The sequence below is a fragment of the Centroberyx gerrardi genome, chromosome 2, assembly GCF_048128805.1.
Source record: "Centroberyx gerrardi isolate f3 chromosome 2, fCenGer3.hap1.cur.20231027, whole genome shotgun sequence".
Classification (NCBI taxonomy): Eukaryota; Metazoa; Chordata; class Actinopteri; order Beryciformes; family Berycidae; genus Centroberyx; species Centroberyx gerrardi.
In genome coordinates, this window is record NC_135998.1 from 9,876,735 (window position 1) to 9,902,655 (window position 25,921).

Consider the following 25,921-nt stretch of genomic DNA (forward strand, 5'->3'; position numbering starts at 1 on the left):
ACAAGCAGATTCACAGGCATATTGCAAAGAGAGGAACCAGTAGACCTAAGCGACCCTTACAAAAAAGAACCAGCTTTTCCTATTTTTGAGAAGAGGACTGGAATATCCTAACTACATCCTTTATTATTAGAAGAGATGGCCACCACAGAAACCACAACTATGGACCTGAACTATATTTACAAGGATCTACAACACCCGACTAGAAAAGGACACCAAATTAAACTTCAACTCGTCTGACTGCTGAGCTTATATGCGGTCTACAAATCCTTAAGCTCCCAGCCTTTGCAGGAAGCAATAAAAATGAATTCATAGAAAGATGGGGAGCCATTCTCCAGAAATGTTCTTTTGAGTTGATGTTACTATTGCCTGAAGAAGCCAAAAAAGGCAGATTCACAGGACTTGAAACACTGACAATGAAATGCTGTCTTCATATTTTATGTTATGCTTTACTAAATGGACCCAGATTTTCAGCCATATCATCTGGTGGAGATGCTACCTTGGTGATGTGTGCCTTTTCTCGTCAAATGGAGATAATCTGCTACAGTGTGATGCTCCAGCCAAGGGGCATTTTGTCACCCAATATAGCAGAGGCAGAAAATATAAAAAGCACAAACAAAAAGAACTGGGGTGTCATTCAAAATCATCCCAGGGTTACATAAAATCTTCCCCAAGCATCCTTCTCATTTTTAAATGTTAAATAGTCAGTTTAATAAAGCTGTTTCTAATTTATGACTGAAGAGTACCTTGGTTTCCTTGTTTTTTTTTTGCTTTCCTGTGATTTTCTCTATTTGCAGGGACTCACGCATACATGATATGATATGCACTTAGTGTAAACCACTATGCATCAGGCACCAGGATCTTTTTGACTGCTAACTTGATACCGGAAAAAGTCTATTCTGGAGCAAATACTGACTAAAAAATGTGTTTGGGTTACAAACTGAGGCTTTTGAGAGGAAACCGATTGAGATTCTTTCGGTTTCCATCAGGAAAGTCGGAACAGGCAAAAAAACAAACAGTAGTTTGTTTGAAAATACTAGTAGTATTGAAATAGTGTGAAAATACTACACTAAACAAGAGGACCCAGAGCAATCAAGTGCTGCTGCTGGCCCGGTAAGTTTGCTGAAGAGGTTGATTCAGGTTGGAATTGGGAAAGACTGGCAGCTATCAAATAATAACTGTGTTTGTGGAAGACACTTTGTCACAAGTGAAGTACGTAAGTAGATAATTCACTTATTTTTCTCAAAGATTGTACAACAACAAGATTCTCCAAAACAATTGAAGAGTTCCAAAAAGGGCAAAAAATGACCACAAAATTACTCCAAACAATTTGTGCGACATAATCCAAGTTTTCTGAAGCCAAAAGTTGCACTGTGATGATTTAATGGCTGCCAGGCTTTCACAGCTCCAATCAGCCCCTTGAGCAAACTTAACAGGCCAGCAGCAGCACTTTATTGCTCTGGGTCCTCTTCTCGCTTATTTTTTATTTTTTTTCACCCAGTCCTCTCTTTATTTATTTACTTATTTATTTTTGCCTGCTCCAACTCTCCTAATGGAAACTGAGAAAATCTCAATCCATTTCCCATTGAAACCTGTTTGCACCCCTAAACACAGCATTTTTTGTTATTTTTCTCCACAGTTTCAAGTACCGGGAATGCCTGATGCCTAGTTGTTTATAGGCTAATACATGAATATCATGCAAGTAGGCCTAAACTAAAACAGAAAGTGGAGCATAAAAAGTATTTTGCAAATTCTGTTTGACCCAGGTCTTGTGTAAATGCATCTGAAATGTGCGATGGGCGCAGGCAATTTGAAATCCATTCTCAACATGTATGATCTAATCTTCTTTAGTCATAAAAAACCCACTGGGTCCTCAGCTGAGAGGAGCACAATGAGAGCTCACACTGACGGTTGGAATGGAGTCTTTGAACATAGACACAGATGTGGAAAGGATCAAAAATATATTTCAAGTGAGGTACATCCATGATGCATAGTCAAAAGTCTTTTGATGTGTGCATGTTTTCATCTCGTATGTATGAATGCATTGCATACTGTTTCTGCACAGTATGATTTATTTACATGGGAGTTTATGGGTTAGTTAAGTTTGTTCCTTCTTGTCACCTGTACCTCAAGATTCGTCGGGCAGGGGAGTAGATAGTATAACTCCTAAAAGATAGATAGAAGACACAAGAGGACACATACGACAGTACAGACAGTGAGACAGACAGGTGAGCAACAGACATACAGATAAATCAGCCACAGGCAGACAGAAAGGTTAGTGACGTTAGTGATGTATTTGGCATGAGAACGCTAAAGGTATCGGGGAATGATTCTTGTGAGACATATTATTAAAGCAGACAACACACAAATAAACACACACATGCACACACACACACACACACACACTCAAAAAGTAGACGAGAAGAGCAATGTCAAAGAAATTACAGTTAGATCCAGCGTTAAATGTGTGTTATCTCAGAGGTGAGATGTTAAGTCGACATCTGGCATGCCATCTCCACTTAATCGATTGAGTCAACAGAGTGCCAGGCAGACAAGCAAACTAACACGCGGCCGCTGCATTTAATTTTGGCCCTAGCTGATATTGTCTTTTAAAGTGATGCCCTGGGGTCTAAGATAACAAGCAGACTGGAAATGCCAAGCTGCCTGGGGTATCGGCTGTGCTCAGAGAAATTAAACATTTATACACAAATTATTCACATCACAGAGCACGCTAAAGGATGAATTACTGTAGGCACTAACAACACAGAGGGAGGCGTCTGCGATCGACAAAGTACACAATGTTGCGGGTGAGACCGGAAGGGGCTCATCACTGCTCTTAGTTATTGGTGATTCACATGGGAAAGTTCATCAACCTCAAATAACGTGTGTAACACTCACACACTCACTCACTTGCAAACACACACACTCACTCTGCATATCTAGAAATTTGTGATGCGTTTGTGTGTGTTGGTTGTCTTTTGTTTAATCTGTAATTTGTGTTTGTGGCTCTGTAAAGCACTAGTATGCGATGACCCCGTTTGTTAAACACACTTTATAAATACATACTAATCGACTTGAAATGAAGTCGTGGTGACAGAGGAGGGCTACAATTTAGCTTTATGCCTTCAGAGAACTCTTGAGTTCCAAGCACATCTCAACAAGCAGACGGCCGGAGGATTCCAGAAATGCAGGCAGCAGGACAGGGTCAGGACAGAATAGATCAAGTAGAGGAGAGGTGGAGGGAGGCTGAGAACGAGGAGAAGAAAGGCTAAGGGGAGAGGAGAGGAGATGAGAAGAGAGGAGAGGAGGAGAAGAGAGGAAAGGAGAGGAGAGCAGAGGAGAGAATATTGTAACAGAGAGTGATAACTCACGGTGACTGTATGCTGTTGATGGACGACCTGCGAGAGAGTGCATCTCGATTTTGCTTTACAAAACTGTACATGCAGAACAAACAACACAACAGCAACACAAGTGGTGCTTGTCAGCAGAGATTGAATATAGACCACATTTTTATAATGGTAAACTAACCTGAATGGTAAACAGTTCAAAAGTTTCATTCCAAAAACAAGATATTCATCAATTTAAAAAACAAAAATGACAGCTACTCTGCCAGAATGATTACAGGCATGAAAGTGAGGATCACTATTGAAATGATTTGTATCTTGACACTTTTGCTTACAAAAGAGCAACATTTTAGTTTATATAATAACTTGTAATTTTGAAATATTGAGCAATAAACATGAGGTTGTTTTTTTTTGCTAAAAAAGAATGCATTGTATTTTGTAATGAAACCCTTCAATTTCTCTGAAACATTACAGCACACTGAATGCACACTAAAGAGTTCCTTCAAAAGAAAAACAGTAACATGTGAGCTCATAGAGTGTTACCACACTGTTTAACACACAACTGAAATTATCCTGATAACACTGAACATATCACATAGGTCAACATAATAACAGTAATGCAAGTGACAGTGGGAAAGATTGGAAAGTTAACTACACATTGATTTACAAAGCTTGTCTCTTTACTTGGATGTTATTCTTCAGTCAAACTGACCTAGATGTTAGTGAAGCGCATGGCAATTAAGGAGAGACTGTGAATCAAAGATGATCATTTTGTCAAATGCATAAAGGGCTTTGTGAAATTTGTCTTGAAATCAAATATAGAGTGAGGGGAAGACACAAAAATGGACAGACAATATTCCGTATTGAAGATCATCTTTTCCATATTAACAGAACAGATAGATAAAGCACCTAAAGGAGAGCGGTATCAAAGACAGGTATATCTTGAAGCATGAAGTACTGCAGCGGGATGCTACAATTCCTACAATTCACTGATAAAAAAAAAAGGAAACTGCTTGTGCAAAGGGTTTCTGACACCAACTTTCACTGACAGAATGAGATAATTTCAGTGTTCATCGTGGCACTAAATATAGGGCCAATTTGGAGGCACAGTCTCCTGGTTGACACATGACCCCCGATCCTGTCAATCACATTGCTTGTGGTGCACACAGGCAAGTCACAGAGCCTTAGCATGAAAGAAGATATCCGGGGTTATAAAGGCGTCCCTGTCGCAAGTCACAAAGGAGAGAATGAAAACTTCCTGAGAGTGAAGATTAAGGTTTTTTATGTGAAGCGGCGGAAATTAATCAAAGAGATAATAACGTCCTTAAATGGCAACGTTAATGAGACAGTACCCTATTAAGGGACTACGTTAAGGTATATGGAAAAATAATGTTGTCAACAGCAGTATGATTGACTGCAGTGATTGGATTAATACCCTTGTTGCAGTAGATGCATGGATCAATAAATTTATTGATGTTCAGTTAATGAGGCTTAGGAGCCATCGGCGGAAGCTAATGTGTATTGTTGATTCAGGCTGTACATCTCACTTTCTTAATTGCCTCTACTGCTGGAGGAAGGGGTAACAGGACTCCAGAATCTGGGGTGTAATCAACATTGCAGCACCACAGCAGCAGCAGCAGCAGGGACAGATGAGGAGAAAGCCAGAACGCACACAAACACACCATCGAACACATTCATAGAGGGACGCACACATAAGACGAGTCAAAAGACTGAGAGAGGGAAAGTCACAGGAGGAGAAGGTTTAGAAAGATAGAGGTCTGAGCAGATACTGAATGAGGAAAGGCCATTTGCCTCTAGTGCAGAGAGCCGCTGTCACAGGAAAAGATGCCAAGTGTGGGTCAGTTCAGGGAAGGATGGCGTAAAACTTACGCGGCGATGGAGATGTTGGCTGCTGACATGGGGCTGACTTCCTTCACCTCCATAGCCTTCTGCAGGGCGAGCTTCTTATTGGCTGCCTCCTCCTGCTCCTCTTCATCCTGGTCAATGAGAATAAAGATCAGGCATCATACAGGGGCAAGGGACTAGTGGTTTGATCAATTGGCAGAGCAAAAAAAAGATTCATCCAGCGATGTACTTTACTTTATGGAATCCAGGTCCCCAGTTCATGGTTTTAGATGGCAGAACAGAAAATTTGTTAAACACGACTGTATTTTGACGTGTATGTGCCCGGCTGAGTACGCTCCATTGTACGTTTAATTTGTTTATCTCGATCTAATCTACTTCTTTGCATTTATTTACCATTGCACATTCACTGGCCATCCCCTGACCTTGATTGTGTATGGTTTCCTCTGACTTCAGGACAATTTTGGATCTGGTGGACATTGTGTTCTGGCAGCTATGGACACTGTTGACAAACTAATCTGGCATGCATGGACAATTAACAGTCATCCATGTTATATACTTGATTTGTAATCTGTCTTATTGTTTGTTTGTGTATTTGTGTTGGGGTGGGAGTGGTAGGGGGGTGTCTATGTGTTCTGTTTTTGGTATTTTTCTGTATGCTTATATATTGGAAAAAGCCCAAAATAAAATATATAAAAAAAAGGAATTATGTATTAGTACTATAAAATGTTCCATGTGCACAGTGGTGCTTTTCTCAGGTGCTGCTTAGAATTAAGATAATTATCCGTCAAGCAGTGAAAGCACTTGACCACACGCAAGCTTCAAAAGCTTCAGACCCATGCCATTATTTTACATCACCCGTTTAATTAAAGATATGAAATGAAGGGAATATGGGTCTGAAGCCTTTCAGTGTGCGGTAGAATATTTTAACTGTAGTATGTGATTTGTACTGCTGTGTTATAAATGTGTTCTCACATAAAGCTTTCAGTGCATTTGACCCAGCTTACCTTAGTCAGCTCCTGTGCATTTGCAAGGTTATCGACAGCGATAGCCAAGAAGACATTTAGGAGGGTGTCTGAATAGATCTAGGCTCAGGAAAAAAACAGATTTATTATTTGTGGGTTACTGTGTTGCAGCACAATACAATATTTCCCTTGAAATTCAGGTTGCCAAGAGGAAGCTCAAAACCTCTTCCACATTTTAATCTTGCGGCTTCTGACTGTAATACATTGTAGCTTTAATTGTGGGATGTCAAAGAGGATACAGTTTCCAAAGAGTGTGAGAACGATGAAGTAGACAGAGGAGAACATTCCGCGGCGTACGCCTCCTTGAGACTCGATCCCGTGGTACATCACCGCATTCCAGTCCTCGCCAGTCAGAATCTGAGCAAGAGAAGATACCCAAGATGACGGCGAGGGAGCGCGAGCAGGTCATAAAGCACCGTGCAAATCTCACAAAGTGTAGAATTAAATTACGTTACGGAGCGAAGGGTTATGAGCGCAGACTAATTGAAGGATTATCATCGTGCTCATTAGGGGACAGAAGGTACACAGACCAGTCATTCCCACTAATTAAAAATGACAGATAACAATCTTTCTTTTTTTCTTGAAGTCACTATTCTCTCATTTGTTTGGAAGTGGTGAAGTGGAGAGCGTGATGGGTGGGGGCGGGGTGGGGGCGGGGTGGGGGGTGGGGTGGGGGTGTGGGGGGGTGCTTAATTAAAAAGCAGATTGTACTGTACCTGGAACACAGTGAGGATGGCAGCTGGAAAGGTATCGAAGTTTGTTGTTGGCGTCTCATCTTCAAAGTTAAACCTGTAAGGAATCGGGAAACAACCGAGTTAATACAATGACATGAAAAGGAGAGAAAAGGGAGGTTTACGTAAATGGGGTTCCAGTCAGGTAAAAAGGCATCTGCCTACAGTTCAGGAGAAGGTACAGTGTAGTCCTGAATATGAAATAAAATCCATATTTCAAAGATTAGAAAGGAAAAGGAATATATAACATTTTGATTAACCATGTTGGGAGTCTGTTGTTGGATTGTCTCTAAGCAACAATACATGTTTCTATGCATGGGGAAGATGGTACGGCACATGTACACACAGCCACTCACGTCACAGCAGTGCATCAACATGCATGAGGAAACAGTGCATTGTATAACGATGACAACATAAAAACAGGATTATTTAAAATATCTTGGGGGAATCGCATGTTTAAAGTACAACTGTACCATTTCTCCTCTGTCTCTCACCTTGTCACTAGCATGTCCACAAACACGCACACACACAACACACACACATACACGCTTATAGCAAGTTCATGGTAGAAGTTAGTTTTGAGAGTGCTTGGGGGATTGGTCTAACACAAGGCTTCAGGTAGTAAGGAGTGTACTCAGAGATGGTGAAGGTTGTCTTATATTGATTATTGATGAGAGAGAGAGAGAGAGAGAGAGAGAGAGATGCATGCAACAGCAGGAAACACCAGTCACCAGGGAGCCACAGCTCCAACCTTCACACAGCAGCACTCCTGTATGGATCCTAAACACACTGCAACACAGTGCAGAGACAGCGACGGAAAATACGAACAGCTAAGATGGGTAAGACTACAACAGTTCCAAAACGAATGAATGAAATGTTTACCGCTCGTTCGTTCCTGTTATTCTTTTCGTCTCTATCGTTTGAGAAGAAGAGCTGTTTTCCTAACTGTGTCCTATAACTTATACCACCGTCTTCTGAAGCCCCCATAGATGTATAACCACAGGTTTACACAAAACTGAACTATAAAAAAACGCTCCTTGGGATAGAGGTTGAGTATAAAGCCCAATACAGTTATGTTTGTGTAGATTTATGGCAGGTAGGTGCACAGCGATTTTGTGTAAACGTGTTGTGATTCATCTTAGTAGCAGACACATAGGGTTGTCCAGCTCAGAATCATCAGTACCTTCATCACACACACACACACACACACACACACACACACTTTACACAAAGGAAAAATCCACACTAAATCTAAATCTATTCAGCCCCACGTTTCACCACCACCCCAGACCCAGCTTGAAATAACCCAACAAACCTGCCAAAACCTGTATCCGTGGTCTTGAAACTGAAGAAGACAATGAGAGAATGAAATAAAGATGCATAACGATGGGTTGGTCATTCCACTGAGTCAAGTAAAATGCCCTACGCTGCAAAAACATTCGCCATTGTAACTAGTCATTTCATCTTGTAGTCAGTCTTGAAGAATGAAGAGGTATATTCAAGACAAATATTTTGAGTTGGATAGAAAAAAAGGAAATATTTAAAAAAGGAAATGTTCAGTTTAGTTCAACTCAATTCAATTCAACTGCTGAATTGAAAGGCCAATTTTGGCTTTAATTGGCCTGAGCAGGCCAATTTAAGCCAAAGGGGTCAACTGTTCCATTTGCCTGTTGTTGTTGAGACCAATAGTAAGATTGAAGTAAGCTGAAGTTAGTTCCTGATTCGTAGCTCCCTATTCGCGGCTACTGATGTGCAGATTGGGAACGACTTGATTTTTTCAAAGTTTTTTTAGGAAAAGCTGGGAATGCTTTGTTGCTACTGGTACTACAACGTGTTTATTGGTAGTTCCATTGATTGATTTATTGATCTCAATTTTAGGTTCAAGTTTAGGGCATGATTTAGAGTCTTTATTCACTTTGGGCCACCCATATCAATGCTCCAACATATTAACCATGTCACATAGTGTCCCTCAACATAGGATTCAGCCTAGCCCAAATGGATTTTCATACTCAAAATGGATGTTAAAAATGGCTCTATGAGCTTTTTCGGGCAAGCTTTTCACGGGTTAAATTATGCCGGGCCACTCATAACACAAATGTTCTATACTAAATAGGACATAGACTCTCTAATGATGCTGCTTTGGGTCTGGCAGAAAGCAATTTGCATGATCTAATCAACAGCCAAGAAGGTTTTCCAAATAGGTACTCATCCAAAATTCACTTGCTCCTAATCTAACTCAACTTGGATTTCCTCTAATCAAGTGACATCATGTTGACGGACGAGATGTGGACGAGATGTGCCTTATCTCAAGATACTATCGCTAACTTCAAGAAAATTCTTGCAGTTTAGTCGCAATAGAAAAAAAGTTAAGTTCTTTCACCTTAGTGGCAGAAATGATTGTAAGACTGAAGACAAGATTGAATGACTTATATTTTTGCAGCGTATCAACACACATGCTTCTGCAATATACCAGTGAGGAGCTGATGCAGCCTCATCTGTGTAACCTGTTGTTGGATAAAAACCATGTATCTACAAAACGGTTGTTTATTTTCTCATTGATGCCCATGTATTTTTTAAAAGTTTACAATGGGTTTTTAACATGTTTCAAAGGCCCAAAGGTCATGAAACTCACTCTACATAAATGTCATAAATGATGACGTGAATGCAAACAGTTGCGGCTACGTGGTTTTTTCCAGGGCAGCAGTGATTAGCTGTGATCTGAACATTAGAAAAACACTTACAGTCCATCTTACCAAATCTTTGTACTTTACAAGGCAAAGACGCACATAGACACACATGCCAGAAGATTTTTATAGGAGTATTGTTCATAAGAGTACGTTTAAGGGTGTTTTCACATACTTAAAACACACTTTTTAACTCTCTCATTTTATCTTAGATTGTAGTTTTGGCTTTTCTTGAATGGGATTCCTTTCATAACTCTACCTTTCTTTAAAACTCACAACCTTTACAGCTAACAAGTTTCTTGATGTAAAAAAGAGCATTTGTGTCAAAACTGATTTGATCAGGCTAATCATGGGCTCAGTATGACTGTGGATCTATTTTCAAAAACTAGAAGAACTAATTTGATAGATCCATTGTAACCCATGATTTATATTTTATCTCCAGTACAGTACGAAATTGTTGAAATTTTCAAGCCTCTAAAGTATCCACTATTTTGCATGCATCAAGAATTTCATGCACTAATTTAGTAAGGCATTTATGGATAATGGCATATTAATTATGCCTTCATTTCATCAATAATCAGCTTCCCTCAATGAATACTAAACTGGATGGATTTGCAGTGTTCACAAAGACTCAGATTCCTCTGAAATGGATGAAACTCGTTCATCAGGAGGTGAGATGACCTTGAAGTGTTCACATAGTTGAACAGCTGTGTGAAAACTGAATTATTGTACTTGCAAATGATCAAACACTCCTATAAAAGCATTTCTGATGGAATTTACTAAGCTGATGGACAAACTGTTGAATAAAAGAATGTCCAATATCCATTACTGCCTGACAACAATGGAAATACACAGGATATGGACATTCAATTCCATCTTGAATAACCTTCGGTATTCAGTTTGATGGAAACACTTTTGAGTACCGGAATTTGACAGATGGAAGAAACACAATGCATTTTACATTACACAACACTGTCAAGTTAGACAGAGTCATGTAAGGGCTTATGAATTATAAGGTTCCATCGAACATGTAAAAAAACAAAAAAAAACAGACAGGCCTTAATACGTGTTTGAAGAAGATTTGTTTTTGTAATGTTAACGTAAGTGGGTAAAACAAGGCGAATTGAAATGGCTTCATTGGTTTTACTATATGGGATGTAATGCCTTTCACGCTCTATATCTCAAAACCTCTCATCGATGGAACCTTATAATTCAGAGCACGCGATGTGCTACATAGAGCAGCCGGGAGAACACAAGGAAGAAAAATTTATTTGGGGGTTTGGGGACAAAGCACATGAAGGACCCATTGTGGAAGAAAAGACGAGGGGGGGGGGGGGGGATGAGGGGAGAGAGAGGGGAGTGAATTGCTACCACAGCGACTGTCTGTACAAATGACTCCTGATTTCTCCTTCATAGTGTAGATCCTGTGACGGTGTAGTTGGTGTGTGTGTGTGTGTGTGTGTGTGTGTGTGTGTGTGTGTGTGTGTGTGTGTGTGGTGTGCATACATACATGCATTACGTGAGGGAGATTTGGGGGAGGGCACGAGGAATGTAGGGAAGAGAGGCGGAGGAGTGGGGGAGGGCCGGTAAATTCAATAAGCTTTTTCTGCCTTGGAATGTTGTCATATTTTCTCTCTCTCTCTCTCTCTCTTTCTCTCTCTCTCTCCCTATACTTCTCTCTTTCTACCCTTGTCCTTCTGCGTCTCATTACTCCATCCTCCATCAACTCCCCCCTCTCTCTCCATCTCTCTCCCCATCCCACCCTCTCTCTCTCTTCCTTCCATCTTCTACCTCTCCTCCTCATCCCTCCATCTCTCTCTCTCTCTCTCCTTTTCATCTCAGCCTCTTCCTCTTGAGCTCCCTTCCTTCCTTCCTTCCTCTGTGCCTTCTCCCCTCCATATCTCCTCCCTCTCCTCTCTCCTTTCCTACCACGCTGCCCCTACCTCTCCCTCTCTCTCTCCATCTCTCCCACTCCCCCACACCTCTCCATCCTCCCATCTTTTCTCCATACTGGAGGATTAGTGCGGCCCAGCACAGGGAGAAGCGGCAGTGTGCTCCTGTGCCTCTGCGCAGACCTCTGTTTACTCTGATAATAGGGATTGGGAGCTTGCTGCTTGGCTTCCATGTGGCATCTACAGGGACTTCATTAAATCAATCCTCAAAACAGAGTCATGTGAGGCCGCGCTCCCTTACATTCACACTCCCTTACATTCTGACGGATCCCACAAGCTCTTGGCCTCGACCGCCTGTATCTAACCCTTCAGACAATTGCAGCAGACACGTGGATTTACATTATGTAGGGGAATGCAACCCCCCACTTTAAATACACACACACACATACACAACTGGATGGGTGATATCGACAAGAAAAAACATACCGCAGAGCAGTGGGACTGTGATATACACGTGAATACAGCTTTTTCTACTTCGTGCAGCCTAATAAGGAGTCTAGAAATGAAACAGGCTTTTATTAGAATAGGGAAGGAGCAGGATAAAAAAGGTGCAGCCTATAGAGATTGCACAGTGATTATTTTAATTTATGGTGCCAGCCTGCACCAGCATGTAGTGAATGGAAGAATCCTTGATTATGGCTAGAACTTGGGAATGCAGTCAGAAGCATAAAATGCCACCTCTCCTGTGTTTTACAAGGTCAGTGTTAATCAAGAAGAACGACTGTACTTACAAAAATGAGCAGTACAAAGCAGCAACCAGAAAAGCTTTTCAGAAATTTCGCCAAACAGTCGGTGATGTCCTGCAGATCTCCGCAGGGAGATGGACCTCTGCCTCAAGCTGTTTATCTTTCAATTCTCACAGGATTTTACCAGGAGATTGTTCTAATCTCTGAGCCAAAACTGAAGGGAGGGAATGCTGAATGCAGAAAATGTCCATCTTAAAGTCATTTAATCTTGTTTTAAGATTTGAAACCTTATTTTTCATTAAACAAGTGAAAAAATCTGGCAACGGAATAATATAATTTCCTTTGGTTCCAATACAATTCAACTTATTTCAAGGATTTTATGAAATAAAGTGACATTATCTCCAAACAAGGACAGTACTCTGCTTAATTTCAAAATACTGACACTTGTTTCAAGAAAATTCCTGACACAACTGCATTGGAAAGAAGTGAAATTACCTGACCCACAGGGCATATTTTTAGACTTGCTTTAACAAAGATAAGATTTATTTAGGACTGAATACAAGAGTAAATGTCTTGTTAATGTGAATATTATTTGCAGAGAACAATGCGTCCAGCCTGATGTGCTTGGCTGGCTAGAAGCACCATGTGGACGTCACAGTCATCTCACACTTGTCCATCACCAGAGACTGATGCGATGCTAATGATGGCACAGACCGATTTAAAGCTTGGCACCATGACAACAGCCCACTGCTTCAAAGACATCCAATAGGAGCGGGGCGATCGCCAAGGCCGTCACTCCAAGGAGATGTGACTCCATGTGACATTGGCATTTCCCTTGAGTGTGTGTGTACCTTACCTGCCACAATGATGGCGATATGTAACACACACACACACACATGGCTGACTGGCTGCTTGAAGATGCACCAGTTGCCTGAAAATTATAGAAGTGGGCAGATCTCTAGTGTGACTGCATGTATGTTAATGTATGTTGTGTATGAAATATAGTATATACACTACCAGTCAAAAGTTTGGACACACCACATTTTTCTTTATTTTTACTATTTTCCACATTTTAGAATAATAGTAAAGACATCAAAACGATGAAATAACACAAATGGAATTTATGCAGTGACCAAAAAAGTGTTAAACAAATCAAAACTATCTTATATTTTACATTATTTAAAGCAGCCGCCCTTTGCGTTGATGGAAAGACAAAGGCTTTGGAAAGAAATCATATATAGGCATCAACTTCACTATTTATATTTGTCTAAAAAACTAATTTCAAGCATTTAAGCATAAGCCTTTAGATCAAAATGGCTTTAAGATACTGAAAAACATAGTACATTCAATCAGGTGTGTCCAAACTTTTGACTGATAGTGTAAGAGTGTAAAATGCGAAAAATAATGTGATCTCAGCCAACTTGCCTGACCTAAGCAGTATTTGTATGACAGAAAATGATATGTCAGGAGATAGAGGATGGTAGAAGATGGGCATGTGTGTGTGTGTGTGTGTGTGTGTATTTGTTTGTGTGTGTGTGTTTAGTCCGATGGGGCTGGATGCCAAGCCTTTGATTAACTGCAGCCAGGCCCAGACTCATGAGGTGTTACTGTCATTAGAAGACATGGTGCTCCTACTGAGTGTGATATCAAAGGCCCGCTGTTGTTGCTGCTGCACTGCCAGCTACCTGCTGCGTCAACATGTCTGTCACCACTGCAATGCTGGGCCAGGGATTACAGACGGGGGGGCTAGGTGGGGAGATGGAGAGGATATACTGTATGTGTGTATGTGTCTGTCTGTGTGCCTGTCTCTCTATTCTATTGCCAGAAAGATGGAGGAGGGGAGCAGGAATTAGGAGTCAGGGGGCAGGTCGGGTCGATCCGGATACTCACTGTCCTCCGAAGAGCTGCATGCCCAGCAGAGCAAAGACCACGATGAAGAGGAAGAGGAGGAAGAGCAAGCTGATGATGGACTTCATAGAATTGAGCAGGGAAACCACGAGGTTCCTCAACGAGTTCCAGTATCTGAGAGCAAGGAGGAGAGGAAGAGAGAGGAAAGAACGAAAGGTTAGAAAGAGAGTTAGAAAGGGAGATTCAACATTCTGCCTGGTGTGCTTTTGACCCTTGAACTCATTACTGTTGGTTGGCTGTAATGTTTGCAGTCTAGGAATTTAAGATGAATCTACTGTTGCACTCATTATAAGCCACTCTGCATAAATTATTGATACACAGGCCACAAAAATAGATTCAGACAGACAGGAGAAAAAAAGATAACTGATCGAAAAGAAGAGAGAGAAAGAAAGACAGGCAGAAACAGGAGATGAAAGAAAAAGATGGCAACAAAGCTGTAGGTGGCATAGTAAAACAAATCAATGTGTTGAGCTCTGCAGCTGTCAGTTTTTGTGAATCACAGGATTACAAGCTAATCTAATGAAATAAAGGGACTGCCATCAAACTGTAATAGGATTGTCAACTCAGAATGACAGCAATTAACATTGCCTAAGGAAAAGTATCAGTCCTGCCACATCAAAACCTTGTATCTTCAAAAAGTCAACTTTAAAGGAATTCATAAAACAGCTTTATAACATTTAAAGGAAGAATTCATAAAACAGCTTTTTAGCATTTAAAGGAATACACCAAGTTTTTGGGAGACGGGCTTGTTGGTCAATTTACCCAACCAATGTGATCTCATAAAATTTTGTGAAGATTATGAGCACGAACTATGAAATGCAAATTAGGCTACATATTGTGGACACAAATTATGTGAAGATTATGTTCTTCCACCAGAATAACTGTGACAATAACACAAATTGTACATGCCGTTTTCACCGCTATCGGTTAAGCTTAGGCAAGTAAAACAACTCTGGTAAAGTTATATGGTTAAGGTTATGGTTAGGCAACTAAAACAACTTTGTTTAGGGTTTGGGTTAGGGTTAGGCAACTAAAACAATTTGGTTAAGGTTAGGGAAAGGCTTTGGTCATAGTTAAATAAGAAAAACTTTAGCTACAAATTAAAACTTCACTCATTTCACTCAGTCTTCTCGGTATGAGTTGGGAATCAAATCCAGGTCATCAGAGATGAAGGCAAACGTTTACACCCATCCACCACCCGACCAAATCACCCTTACTTCCCACCACTCTATTTCAATGTCAGATTACTTCTTGTTTCTAGTCATGCCTCATTCACGTAATCCTTTCACGGTGGGAACATATTTCTCTCACTTCTCGTGCACAGAGCACAAATTTGCATTTTTAGACATCATGCTCTTTCCATGAAATTCCAGGAGATCAGGCTGTACCCGACATAGTGTATGCTAAAATGATGGCATGGAGCACTGGAGTAAATTATCTACCGGGGAGACATGGGCAATTCTGGTATCTATGTTGTCATCATTTAATGGGTAAGGTGACCAATGGATCATCCGCCCACAAACACATATTCCTGGATTCCTTGATGATTGACAGTTATGTAAGCGAAAACATAAAAACAAGGTTTACCAAGCATGACAGGAGCATAATGTGCTTATCATCTTCACTTTAGCACATACATATGTGTGTGTGTGTGTGTGTGTGTGCGTCATGCTTCCGTGGACATGCATATTTCCCGTATGAACTCACTTGGTGACTTTGAATATCCTGAGTAGTCGCAGTGCTCTCAGTACGCTGATGCCAAAGGACGCTCCTGGTTTGATCATATCCCAAATCACCTCAAAAATACTTCCCACAATCACCTGGAGAGGAGAGCAGAGGCTGCACTTATCGCCAGTGGTGGAAAAGGTATTTGAATCCTTTACTAAAGTAAAAGTAGCAATACCATAATGGAAAAATACTTCCTGAAAAGTAAAAGTCCTACATTCAAAAGTTTACTTAAGTAAAAGTATAGAAGTATTAGCAGTAAAATGTACTGAAGTATCAAAAGTAAAAGTACTCATTCTGAAGAGCAGAGTGTTAAATTATTGATGCATTAACCTGTAAGAAGTATTTTAATATCATATGTCTAACTGCTCCATACACTGTTGGGGAGTTTAAACTCTAACAATGCAACATATTTTATGAGCTTATCGTATATTTTGCATGTAAAACCTTATTCTGCAAAGTAACTAGTAACTACAGCTATCTGATAAATGTAGTAAAAAGTACAATATTTCCATCTGAAATGTAATGGAGTGAAAGTATCACAAAATGCAAATACTCAAGTAAAGTGCAAGTACCTCAAAATTGTACTTAAGTACAGTACTTGAGTAAATGTACTTAGTTACTTTCCACCTCTGCTTATCGCCTGCTGTATTGGCTCTTTCTACAAGCCAAACAACACTGGGTGACTCAAACCTCCCCATGAATCACCTAAAGGTCACCTGATTATCATCTAATCAGGAATAAAACTGTTGGTAGTGTTAAATATGTACCTGTGTGTCACATTCTATAGCGACTTACCCCAAAGTCAAAGCAGTTAAAGGAGGAGTGGAAGTAATTCCTGGCTCCTAAGCCATACATCTTCAAGCTCATCTCCGTCAGAAACAACCCCAGGAACACAAACTCTGCCGTGTCTAGTTTCCGGACAGTGTGACAGACAGGACAGAGAAAATATTCATATTTATAGATTACAGACAACATCATGAATGTGTATATGTGTGCTTGTGCGTTTGTATATATGTGTGTGTGTGTGTGTGTGTGTGTGTGTGTGTGTGTGTGTGTGTGTGTGTGTGTGTGTGTGTGACTTACAGAGGGCCCTGGTAAGCCACTCTGGCTGGTCATAGTGTACAATGGCCACACACAGAGTGTTGAGGCCCACCAGACACAGAACTATCCAGTAGAAACTCTGCGCTTTGACCATGCGGCGGATGAAGAAACGGGTTCTCTTTTCCTTCCGACGGAAGTAGGAGGAGCTGTCCAGTTTGCTGCTGCTCTTCACGCTGGCCCGGCCAAACGGAGAGCCTGGGGGAGCTGAGGGCAACGACGAGCAGAGGAGAGAGGAAATGTATCAGTGTGTAGTGGTTAAATCTTATCACAGTTTCTCACAGCGAGATCTCACAGCGAATAACTTGGTGTGCCAGTGTTTCCATTGTCTTCATCCCACTATAGCATCATCCCCATCATTATTATCATGATTATCATACATACGTCTGCAGCCAATTTTCATCTGACCTTGAAAAACAACTATAAAAACAACAAACAAAACAAAACAAACACAAAAAAACCCACTGTGAAATAATCATATTTTTATCAGTCATCGCTCTTGTTGTTTTTGAGACAGAAGCGTGACAGAATGGTTGGGTTATTTCTGTCGGTAATTTCAGGGATCCATTCCATTTTACACCCATTCAGGCGTCTCTGCTAACAAGCATTCAAGGACGTTTGTGGCCAAGACTAACAAAACGATGAGGGGAAACAACACCTAGACAAGGGATGGAGGGAACGGTGGAAAACCACTGGAACACGTCCTTGAATTTGACTCGCTGTTGCTCGTTAAAAAAAGAAGATGCACTCATGTTTTTGTGCTGTGCAGCGGCACTGCAAGCTTGTGACACGGCTTGCCAAGGGTGAAATAAGATCCTAACTTGAGCGAGGAAAAGCGAGATGAGAGGGCAGATTTGTCTGTGCAGCGCCTGAATTCCCTTGACACCTATTTGTATGGAAAACAGTCATGAGATACAGTCAGCGGAAAAAGTAGCACTAGTGTTTTTAATGTGAAGGCAGCAAAATGGTTTCAATTATCACGCTTATGCTCATTTCCAACCCACAGACAAGCAATTACATGTTTTCTTTGTGTGGTGCAGTGAATTCCATTAATATTAAAAAGTCTAATTCTAATACGCTGCGGGTAATTCTACTGCTATTTTAATTTTACAGTCTAATAAGAGAAGTTAATTATACCTATTTTCCCTCAAGGTGACATGCTACAATAACCAAGATAAATAGCTTTAAGTCTCAGATTGTATTAAGTAGGATCCAGAAGGCAGCTACTTCTATTATGTACACAATTAAGTTTGTGTTGAATATTTAACAACAGAGCACCATGCTTTACGGTGTTGTGGTGACATGACGTGCTAATCTGATAAGTGGAGACGAGAGAGAGTCAGACGAAGCGGTTATGTATGTTCATCGCAGAAGGCGGGCTTTTATGGAGGCTTTTATCTGAAAGGTCGACTTGGTGAATAGACAGCAAGCGAAGGTGAAAGGTGAACTGCCGATGACAGCGGATGAAAAGGAGGGGATCTGAGCCTCACCAACAGAGGAGATGTCCGTGAACGGATCCTCCCCCTCCTCAGCACCGATCAGGTCATTTTTACCCTTCTTGACTTTGCCTCGTTTCAGCACTACACACAGACAGGGAAGAAAGACGAAAGAGTATCGTGAAAATATGCCTTATGGCTTTATTATCACTGCAAAAAATGACAAGCTGTCCAGTGATTTTAAGTTGTTTCCAGACCTTACAAGCTTATTTTGTGATATTTTTAGTCAAATTACCTCACTGCACTGGCAGATAATCTTGCTGGTTTCAATACATTTCACTTGATACATGTCAAAATCACTCATAAAACAATGAAGAAAATCTTGAAACAAGAAACTTGCTCCAAGGCAATTTCACTTTTACAAAGTAAATGTCCTGAAACAAGTGACAATATCCTGAAAAAAGTTAAATTTGTTGAAACCAGTTAAATTATCTGCCAGTGCAGTAAGATGATTTCCCAAAAAAATCCTAAAATAAGCTTGATAAGTCTTATCTTATCTCTACAAGATAAAATAACTTAACAAGCTTGTCAGTTTTTGCAGTGATGTTGTTCTACTGCCTATTTAGCAAAACCTCTTAAATATCAACTTAAGCAGTCAATTTATGCACATACATAAAGTACATGAAGTTTCAAGTTGTATTTAAAAGGAACAACCCCCACCCAATCATAGAATATTTACCCCTGTATATGTGTGCATGTGTCTCTATGTGTGTGTACGTGTGTGTGTGTGTGTGTGTGCGTTTGTGTGTGTGTGTGGTGAAGGTGTGGGGCGGGCTAATTGGAATCTATGAATAGCAGGCATCAATCACGTTTTTCATTCGGAGATTTTCTGCCTTCCTGCTCGAAGCCAGCCTTGGAATGAAAAACTGCCGGCACCACATGAATGTGATCGTCACATGACCCCTCCGTGTCACAAAAGCAATGGGCTTTTTTCTTGAGATCTACAACCCTGCCTGACTCCTAAAGGTGCTTGGAGGCAGAATCAGGCCCCTGCTGCAAAATGAATGAGGCTCTGCAACTAGGAAGCCTAGGAAAAATTCACTGAATGAATAGTGTTTGTGTATTGGAGGGAGAAGATCAAATACATAGTGCTACACTCTCTTTCACATCCATCACTTCTACTCCACTCCCGACATTTGAACAGAAAGTTATATATCCATTTTGGGAAAAAAGATAACTGCCTGAACCTTCATTATTTATTATCCCTAAAATAAGGAGGATCCAGTCCGTAAAAGTTTTGTCTTTTTTTTAAGCAAGAAAACTATCCTGCAAAATGTACCATAAAGGACCATAATTTGTTTTAATTTCCTATCATCAAAAGAGTAGCCATCGTTTTTCAAACGGTGGATAAATCACTTTTTCTCATTTTAAAATCGTCTCTACCCAGTCAGTCAGCTATGATTGGCACTGTGCCCCAATACTCATACCTGTCATTCAGCTGACAAAGGTCAAGTCCATATTTTCTGCTCTAACAACATCAGAGTGGCTTTTCTTTGGCAGTAGACTCCAATATTTTAATCCTCCATATGTAACTAACTCAGAAAATAAGGCAGCTGGGTGCCGTCATTTTCCTTGAATATTCAGCCTGCTTGTGGGCACTTATATATTGAACGTCTGTGTCTACTGGTGTGTGCAGCATTTCGATTTGTGAGTGTGTGTGTGTGTGTGTGCTGTTTGTGTGTGTGTGTGGGTGTGTGTGTGCAGGTGTGTATGTGGGTGTAGGATGGGGGGGCTGGGGGGTTTATGGCACATGTCCTTTAACAAATCCAATCAGACCATTGCCGTAAATCCCACTAATTAACCCTTGCTTCCACACCAGGCCTAATTGACTGAGATTACGGGCCAATTATAAGGCTGAGAGAGAGAGAGAGAGAGAGAGAGAGAGAGAGAGAGAGAGAGAAATGAAAGGACCAACGACAGAGAGAAAGAACAGGATGATGGAAAGAGGTGTGGTCAGAAAAAGAAAACAGAGATAACAAGAAAACCAGAAAGAGAGAGTGACACAGTTATCAAACAGATCTGTTAAGCAACACCTGCATCATCATCATCATTCTGGACAATAATCACATCAGTACAATATAACTTGTTTGCATTGAACCTGCATTATATTCCCCAGGTGAAAGAGAACCAGATCACATTCATGGCAGAGTGAGACACCAATGGTTTTGGAATGATTTGTGCACAGCACGTTGATATTGTGCAAAAAAATCGTGCTTTGGATGGGAATGATGAATCATACCTCTCTCCGTGTGCCTGGTTTACCATTGGGTTCCTGTGGTGAGGCACCATGGTAAAGCAGGCAACACATACTCAGCCCTCTTTTCACCTGGGAGGTTTTGTTTCCTCTTGTACCACGCACCGTCCAACGGGGATTTTTCCTCTGCATTCTCATCCTCCTCCTCCAGCAACACCTCCTCTGTAATAGGAGAGCATAAAGAGTGAGAGGGGGAGCGAGAGAGAGAGAGAGAGAGAGAAAGACTTTCTACCAGTCCAAGTACCTTGTCCGTAACACACACACACACACACACACACAACAACACACATCCACGAATGCATGGACAAACAGAAATGCACATGCTAGCACTTGCACTGAGAATGTTAGTGCACAGTAAATATGTTTTGGAGATAAGGCTAACCCGCTTTGCAGATCCACTCCAGGTAGCCAGTCAGCTCTCTCTCTATCTGCTGCTGTCTCCGAAGCTTCAGGAACTCCTGCCTCTTCTCCACACGCTCTCTCTCTTTGGCAAACTCGCTGTGGAAACACACACACAGAGATATATTTTTAGACATATATTTTTACATATATTTGGTTTTTCTGTTTTACTGGAAAATACACAGTAACACTTTATAACAATCACTAATAAATGGTGTGGATTAATCATCTGTATGAGCATGGTGAGCCACAGGAGGAAAAAAAAGAAACAGACAGATATGAGGAGGCTGGAGTACTAGGAGTTAAATGAAGCTAGAAATAATAGAAGATGTATAGAAAATGTATCTGCAAATTGCATTCTAAATCCATGGAAATTGGGTACTAAAGATGAAATGGTTTTACTAATAAATACTTGTTCTCAGAACTGCAAGTTGTTGGAATTTATTCCTTTCCAAATTGGGTACTAAAGACAGAGACAAAAAAAAGTAGACATGTGGTGTGTGCCCCACCAGTAAAAAGAATGGGCAGGAAAGAAAATCCCAAATGAAAAGGAACTGAGCATCTTCAAATCGTCTGGAATACGTTTCACACAGAAATCACACAGAAAGTCCTGCGCCAGTAATTGGATTCCCTGCAACCTCTCTCAAGACTAATGGCCATGCACATGAGGTGTTTGCTCTTATTCACACTCTGGAGAGACAAGGGGCTGTGAGTCAGGTGGAGAGGGAACACAGTGGGTGAGAAGAGGCTCTTCGCTCCCATAGACAATGAGATGGACAGACGTCAGACGCAGGACCGCAGGGGACCGTGATGATTAAAGCCAGGGAGAGGCCTTTGTAAAACACAAGAGGATGACAGGGAAGGGATGATGAGAGAAGGAAAGTAAAAAGAGAGAGGGGCTAGAGAGGAGAATAGAGTGGTGGTTAATCTCTTGTTTAACTCAATTCATTCTCAATTCGGTTATTTTCAGCTGAACATTTTAATTATGGGTAATAAAAATGAAAAAAAAAAGTATTTCTCACCAACCACTGTCACAACCCTCGATTTACTTTTGTTCGGGGTGACCTGCTAAGTGAGTGAGTCATTTTGTTCTCAGATCTTTTTATTGTAGGGGTACGTCAACCTGTTGATAGACAGGTAAGATTGCTACTACCTCACTGCATAATTCCATTTGTGTTATGGATGTGTTTGGATGTCTTTACTATTATTCTAAAATGTGGAAAATAGTAAAAAATAAAGAAAAATGTGGTGTGTCCAAACTTTTGACTGGTAGTGTATGTGGGTGTGCATGTGTGTGTGTATTATTGGGGAGAGGAGAGGAGAGGAGAGGAGAGGAGGAGAGGAAAGGAGAGGAGGGGAGGAGAGGAGAGGAGAGGAGAGGAGAGAACAGGACAGGACAGGACAGGACAGGACAGGACAGGACAGGACAGGACAGGACAGGACAGGACAGGACAGGACAGGACAGGACAGGACAGGACAGGACGGGCATAAAGCCATTGGCATTGGTGTGCTGCTTGGTCACATGGACTGTGAAGAGTGAGATAACTGGCAGTAAATGAGATTAGGATTCCTGAACACATAGACACACCAACACCTCTTATGTGTGTGTCTTTCTATGTGTGTTTGTGTGTGTGTCTATCATTCACAATACTTCCCTCTAAAGCTGTAATCATATTGTAACCATATTATAATCATACGAGTCCACCAGCTTTCTACCCTCTCACGGATAATTGAGAGTTTGCTAATCTTGTTTATATGTGTTTCATGGATTTGGAAAAGGTCTGACTGTGTTCTCTACTAGATCCTATGGAAAATGCTGCGGGATTATGGAGTGCCAGGGCTGCTGCTGCAAGCCATGTGGCCCTTATACATTCAGACTGAGAGCTGTATTCGTTCTTCTTAGCATTAAATCAAGCTTGTTCAAGGTTGGCATTGGATTCCTACAAGGATGCACCTTGTATGCTCCTGTTCATGATGTTCATGGACAAGATGTTAAGGTGCAGCCGTGGTCCGTTTGCAAATGATGTTGTCCTTGACCTCATTGGAGTGTGATGTGGTCAGGAGGAGGGTTAGCACCTCCAAACCTGAGATCCTAGTTTTCTGTTGGGAAAAGGAGGCCTCCCCCATTCTGATGGGGAGTGAGCAGCAACCCCAACTGGAGGTGTTCAAGTATCTCAGGGTTTTATTCATGAGGGTGAAAGGGATCATGAGACTGACCGTCAGGTGCTTTGGCTAAAGTAATGTGGGCATTGTATTGGACTGTGGTGGTAAAAAGAGAGCTGAGCCACAAAGAAAACTGTTCAATCTTCGTTCCAACCCTCACCTATGGTCGCAAGCTTTTGGTAGTGACCAAAAGAGTGAGATTGTGGACATAAGGAGCTGAAATGAAGTTTCTCCGCAGGGCAGCTGGCCTCACTCTCTGTTACAAGGTAAGGTACTCAGTAATTCAGGAGGACCTCAGAGTCAAGCTGCTGCTTCTCTGCATTGAGAGAAGACATTTGAGGTGTTTACATCTTTCAACTGGTGTGGGAGCGCCTTGGGAGCCCCTATGAGGAGCTGGAGTAAGCTTCTGCATCTTTGCCACCAAAACCAATTTCTGTACATTTATTTTTCTTGGTGATTTAAGTGATAATGACACAGATTCTGCTATATATGTATTTGTATGGGCAATGCTGTGAGTAAGTGACAATATGCATAACTGGTATCTAAAAGCAGTTAATGTAGGAAGCTGAGAGACAGATCATGTGAGTGAATATTGATTGATACTGAATTGTCGCGTTCAGTGGGTTCAGACTGGCTTTTCATTAAGATAAAGGCAGCTTCAGCTCTTTCCAAATATACCAAGCTATTTCTGTGCGGGGGTCACTCCAATATGGTAGCTCCCCTGTAAATGCACATATATTGAAGGAGGAAGCTCTCTCCCTCAGGCCAGGCTTTTAGAGCGAGGGGGCTCACACGCACATGCATGTACTTGCATGTGTACACAAACACGTACACCGTGTGTATGTCTATGTAGGGGTTCAGTATACACAGAGGCAAGATAGCATATTAGTGGGGAAAGCAGGGGAAACATACAAGTGGGGTACACATTTATACCCCACTCATATATTCTCATCCAAATCACGTTTTTCTATTGTCAGAGAACCAAATCTAATCATCTATTTGTATTTTTGTTAGCTTCTCATGATATTATCTATGACCTATTTAAAGGATAATTACATTTATTTTCAACCTGGGCCTTATTTTCCTAGTGTGTGCCATCATGAGGATTGATTGTGTTCAAAATTTAGTTACTAATTTCACTCTAATGCTTTATTTACCCCTCAGCTGCAGGAAGCGCTGCTCTCAAATAAACACCCACAGGGCCAATGCAACCTCTAACAGTCAAACCCCAAAAGCAAATTATCCTTTAGCTGTCTCTGGTGTCAGCATACTTTGAAGAGGTATGAACTGTTACTTTTGTGACGTAAACATCATCAAAGAAGAGTAGCAATGTTGCTAGTCAACTGTGCAATGCATCAATGAGCCTTGTGTATCTATCGCTGTTGTTGAGGAAACACGACTAAGAGTCTAACAGTCCTGCGACATTGAATTTTGTGGAAGCGTCTGAGTCTGTAATCTAACTCCCTGTGGCACACTTTCACCCACGTGACAAAAAGTGGTGAACAGAGCGACCGACCGACAATACGATTCATAGAGCCCCTGCTGTCGCGGGGTTAAAAACACATAACAACAATTTAGTGTTATATCTCTTTGTTACTTGAACTAAAAGTTTTCATGGTCATTTATGTGTTGAGTGAGTTTCATGACGCATCGAAAACATTGTGGAATTTCAAAAGTTAATGGGTGTCAATGAGGAAATAATTATTTTCTTCATTCCTGAATAAATTGCTTTTTTGTAGATATATTGTTTTTGATTAACAACAGCACTATGCTGATGGATGTGACAACAAAATCGAAAGTCTCCACATGGCACACAGCTGCATTCTTTAACTGGCTGTTGACAGTTTGGAAGAGACTGGATCCAAAAAGCTTGGCAACAATCATAAAGTAACTGCAGGTACACATTCTGCAGCCCTGTTCCAAATTATTTGCAGTATTATAGACTGCGAAACTCACTACCTCACTCTTACTTTCCCTTTGATTTCATTTTCTGCATTAGATTTCCTTTGTTATTTATGTCCCTTTGTCTTTGTTGTGCCATTTTTTTTTTTTCATTTTTGAGTCTGGCTGTCAGTCTCTGTTATCCAACGCATCTTTGGAAGAACTGTGCAGTGCAAAACATAGACACTATATTTTTACATTGCAAGTACTAAGTACCTTGCTATACTGATGGGCGTGGTGCTGCATCAGTACCCGTTGGTTTTTCATTGGAATACTGAGTAATGATGTCTGTAAGGACCCATTGAAAGTGGACTAGTACCAAATAGCTTTGGGTGCCTTACTAGCACTACTACTAGCATACTGGCAATGTACTTTTGTCAAATGGTAAAACAATATTGATCACCTGTCTTGCCCTTGCACCGAGCTTTAGATATCACAGTGGGGGTACAGAGCATTTGGATATACAGTACGCACTGACATATACATGTATGAATTTCATCAGAGGGTCAGAGCGCAGGTGGAGGGATCAGGGTTTGTGTAAGTGATTGAGGAGGTGGATAATTGAGTGACTGACTGACTGACATGGAGTTTGTATATTTGTGTGTAGGAATGACTTACCCTGATAGGACACCCAGCACCAGGTTGAGCATAA

The 25,921-nt window shown here is 41.1% G+C and overlaps 1 protein-coding gene across 1 annotated transcript in view; it reads right to left on the bottom strand.

Annotated features, from left to right (window-relative positions):
- cacna1bb (calcium channel, voltage-dependent, N type, alpha 1B subunit, b) overlaps positions 1–25,921 on the bottom strand; it is a 177,019-nt gene that overhangs the window by 62,341 nt on the left and 88,757 nt on the right. Inside the window, exons 10-22 of the mRNA XM_078286375.1 lie at positions 25,888–25,921; positions 21,149–21,264; positions 20,872–20,928; positions 18,507–18,596; positions 17,002–17,223; positions 16,714–16,826; positions 15,898–16,010; positions 14,173–14,304; positions 6,946–7,018; positions 6,469–6,586; positions 6,212–6,279; positions 5,232–5,338; positions 3,369–3,431 (exon numbers count right to left, since the gene is read on the bottom strand). The exon at positions 25,888–25,921 is cut by the window's right edge and continues 70 nt beyond it. Coding sequence (XP_078142501.1) covers positions 3,369–3,431; positions 5,232–5,338; positions 6,212–6,279; positions 6,469–6,586; positions 6,946–7,018; positions 14,173–14,304; positions 15,898–16,010; positions 16,714–16,826; positions 17,002–17,223; positions 18,507–18,596; positions 20,872–20,928; positions 21,149–21,264; positions 25,888–25,921 — 1,306 coding nt within the window. The remainder of the gene's footprint in view (positions 1–3,368; positions 3,432–5,231; positions 5,339–6,211; positions 6,280–6,468; positions 6,587–6,945; positions 7,019–14,172; positions 14,305–15,897; positions 16,011–16,713; positions 16,827–17,001; positions 17,224–18,506; positions 18,597–20,871; positions 20,929–21,148; positions 21,265–25,887) is intronic.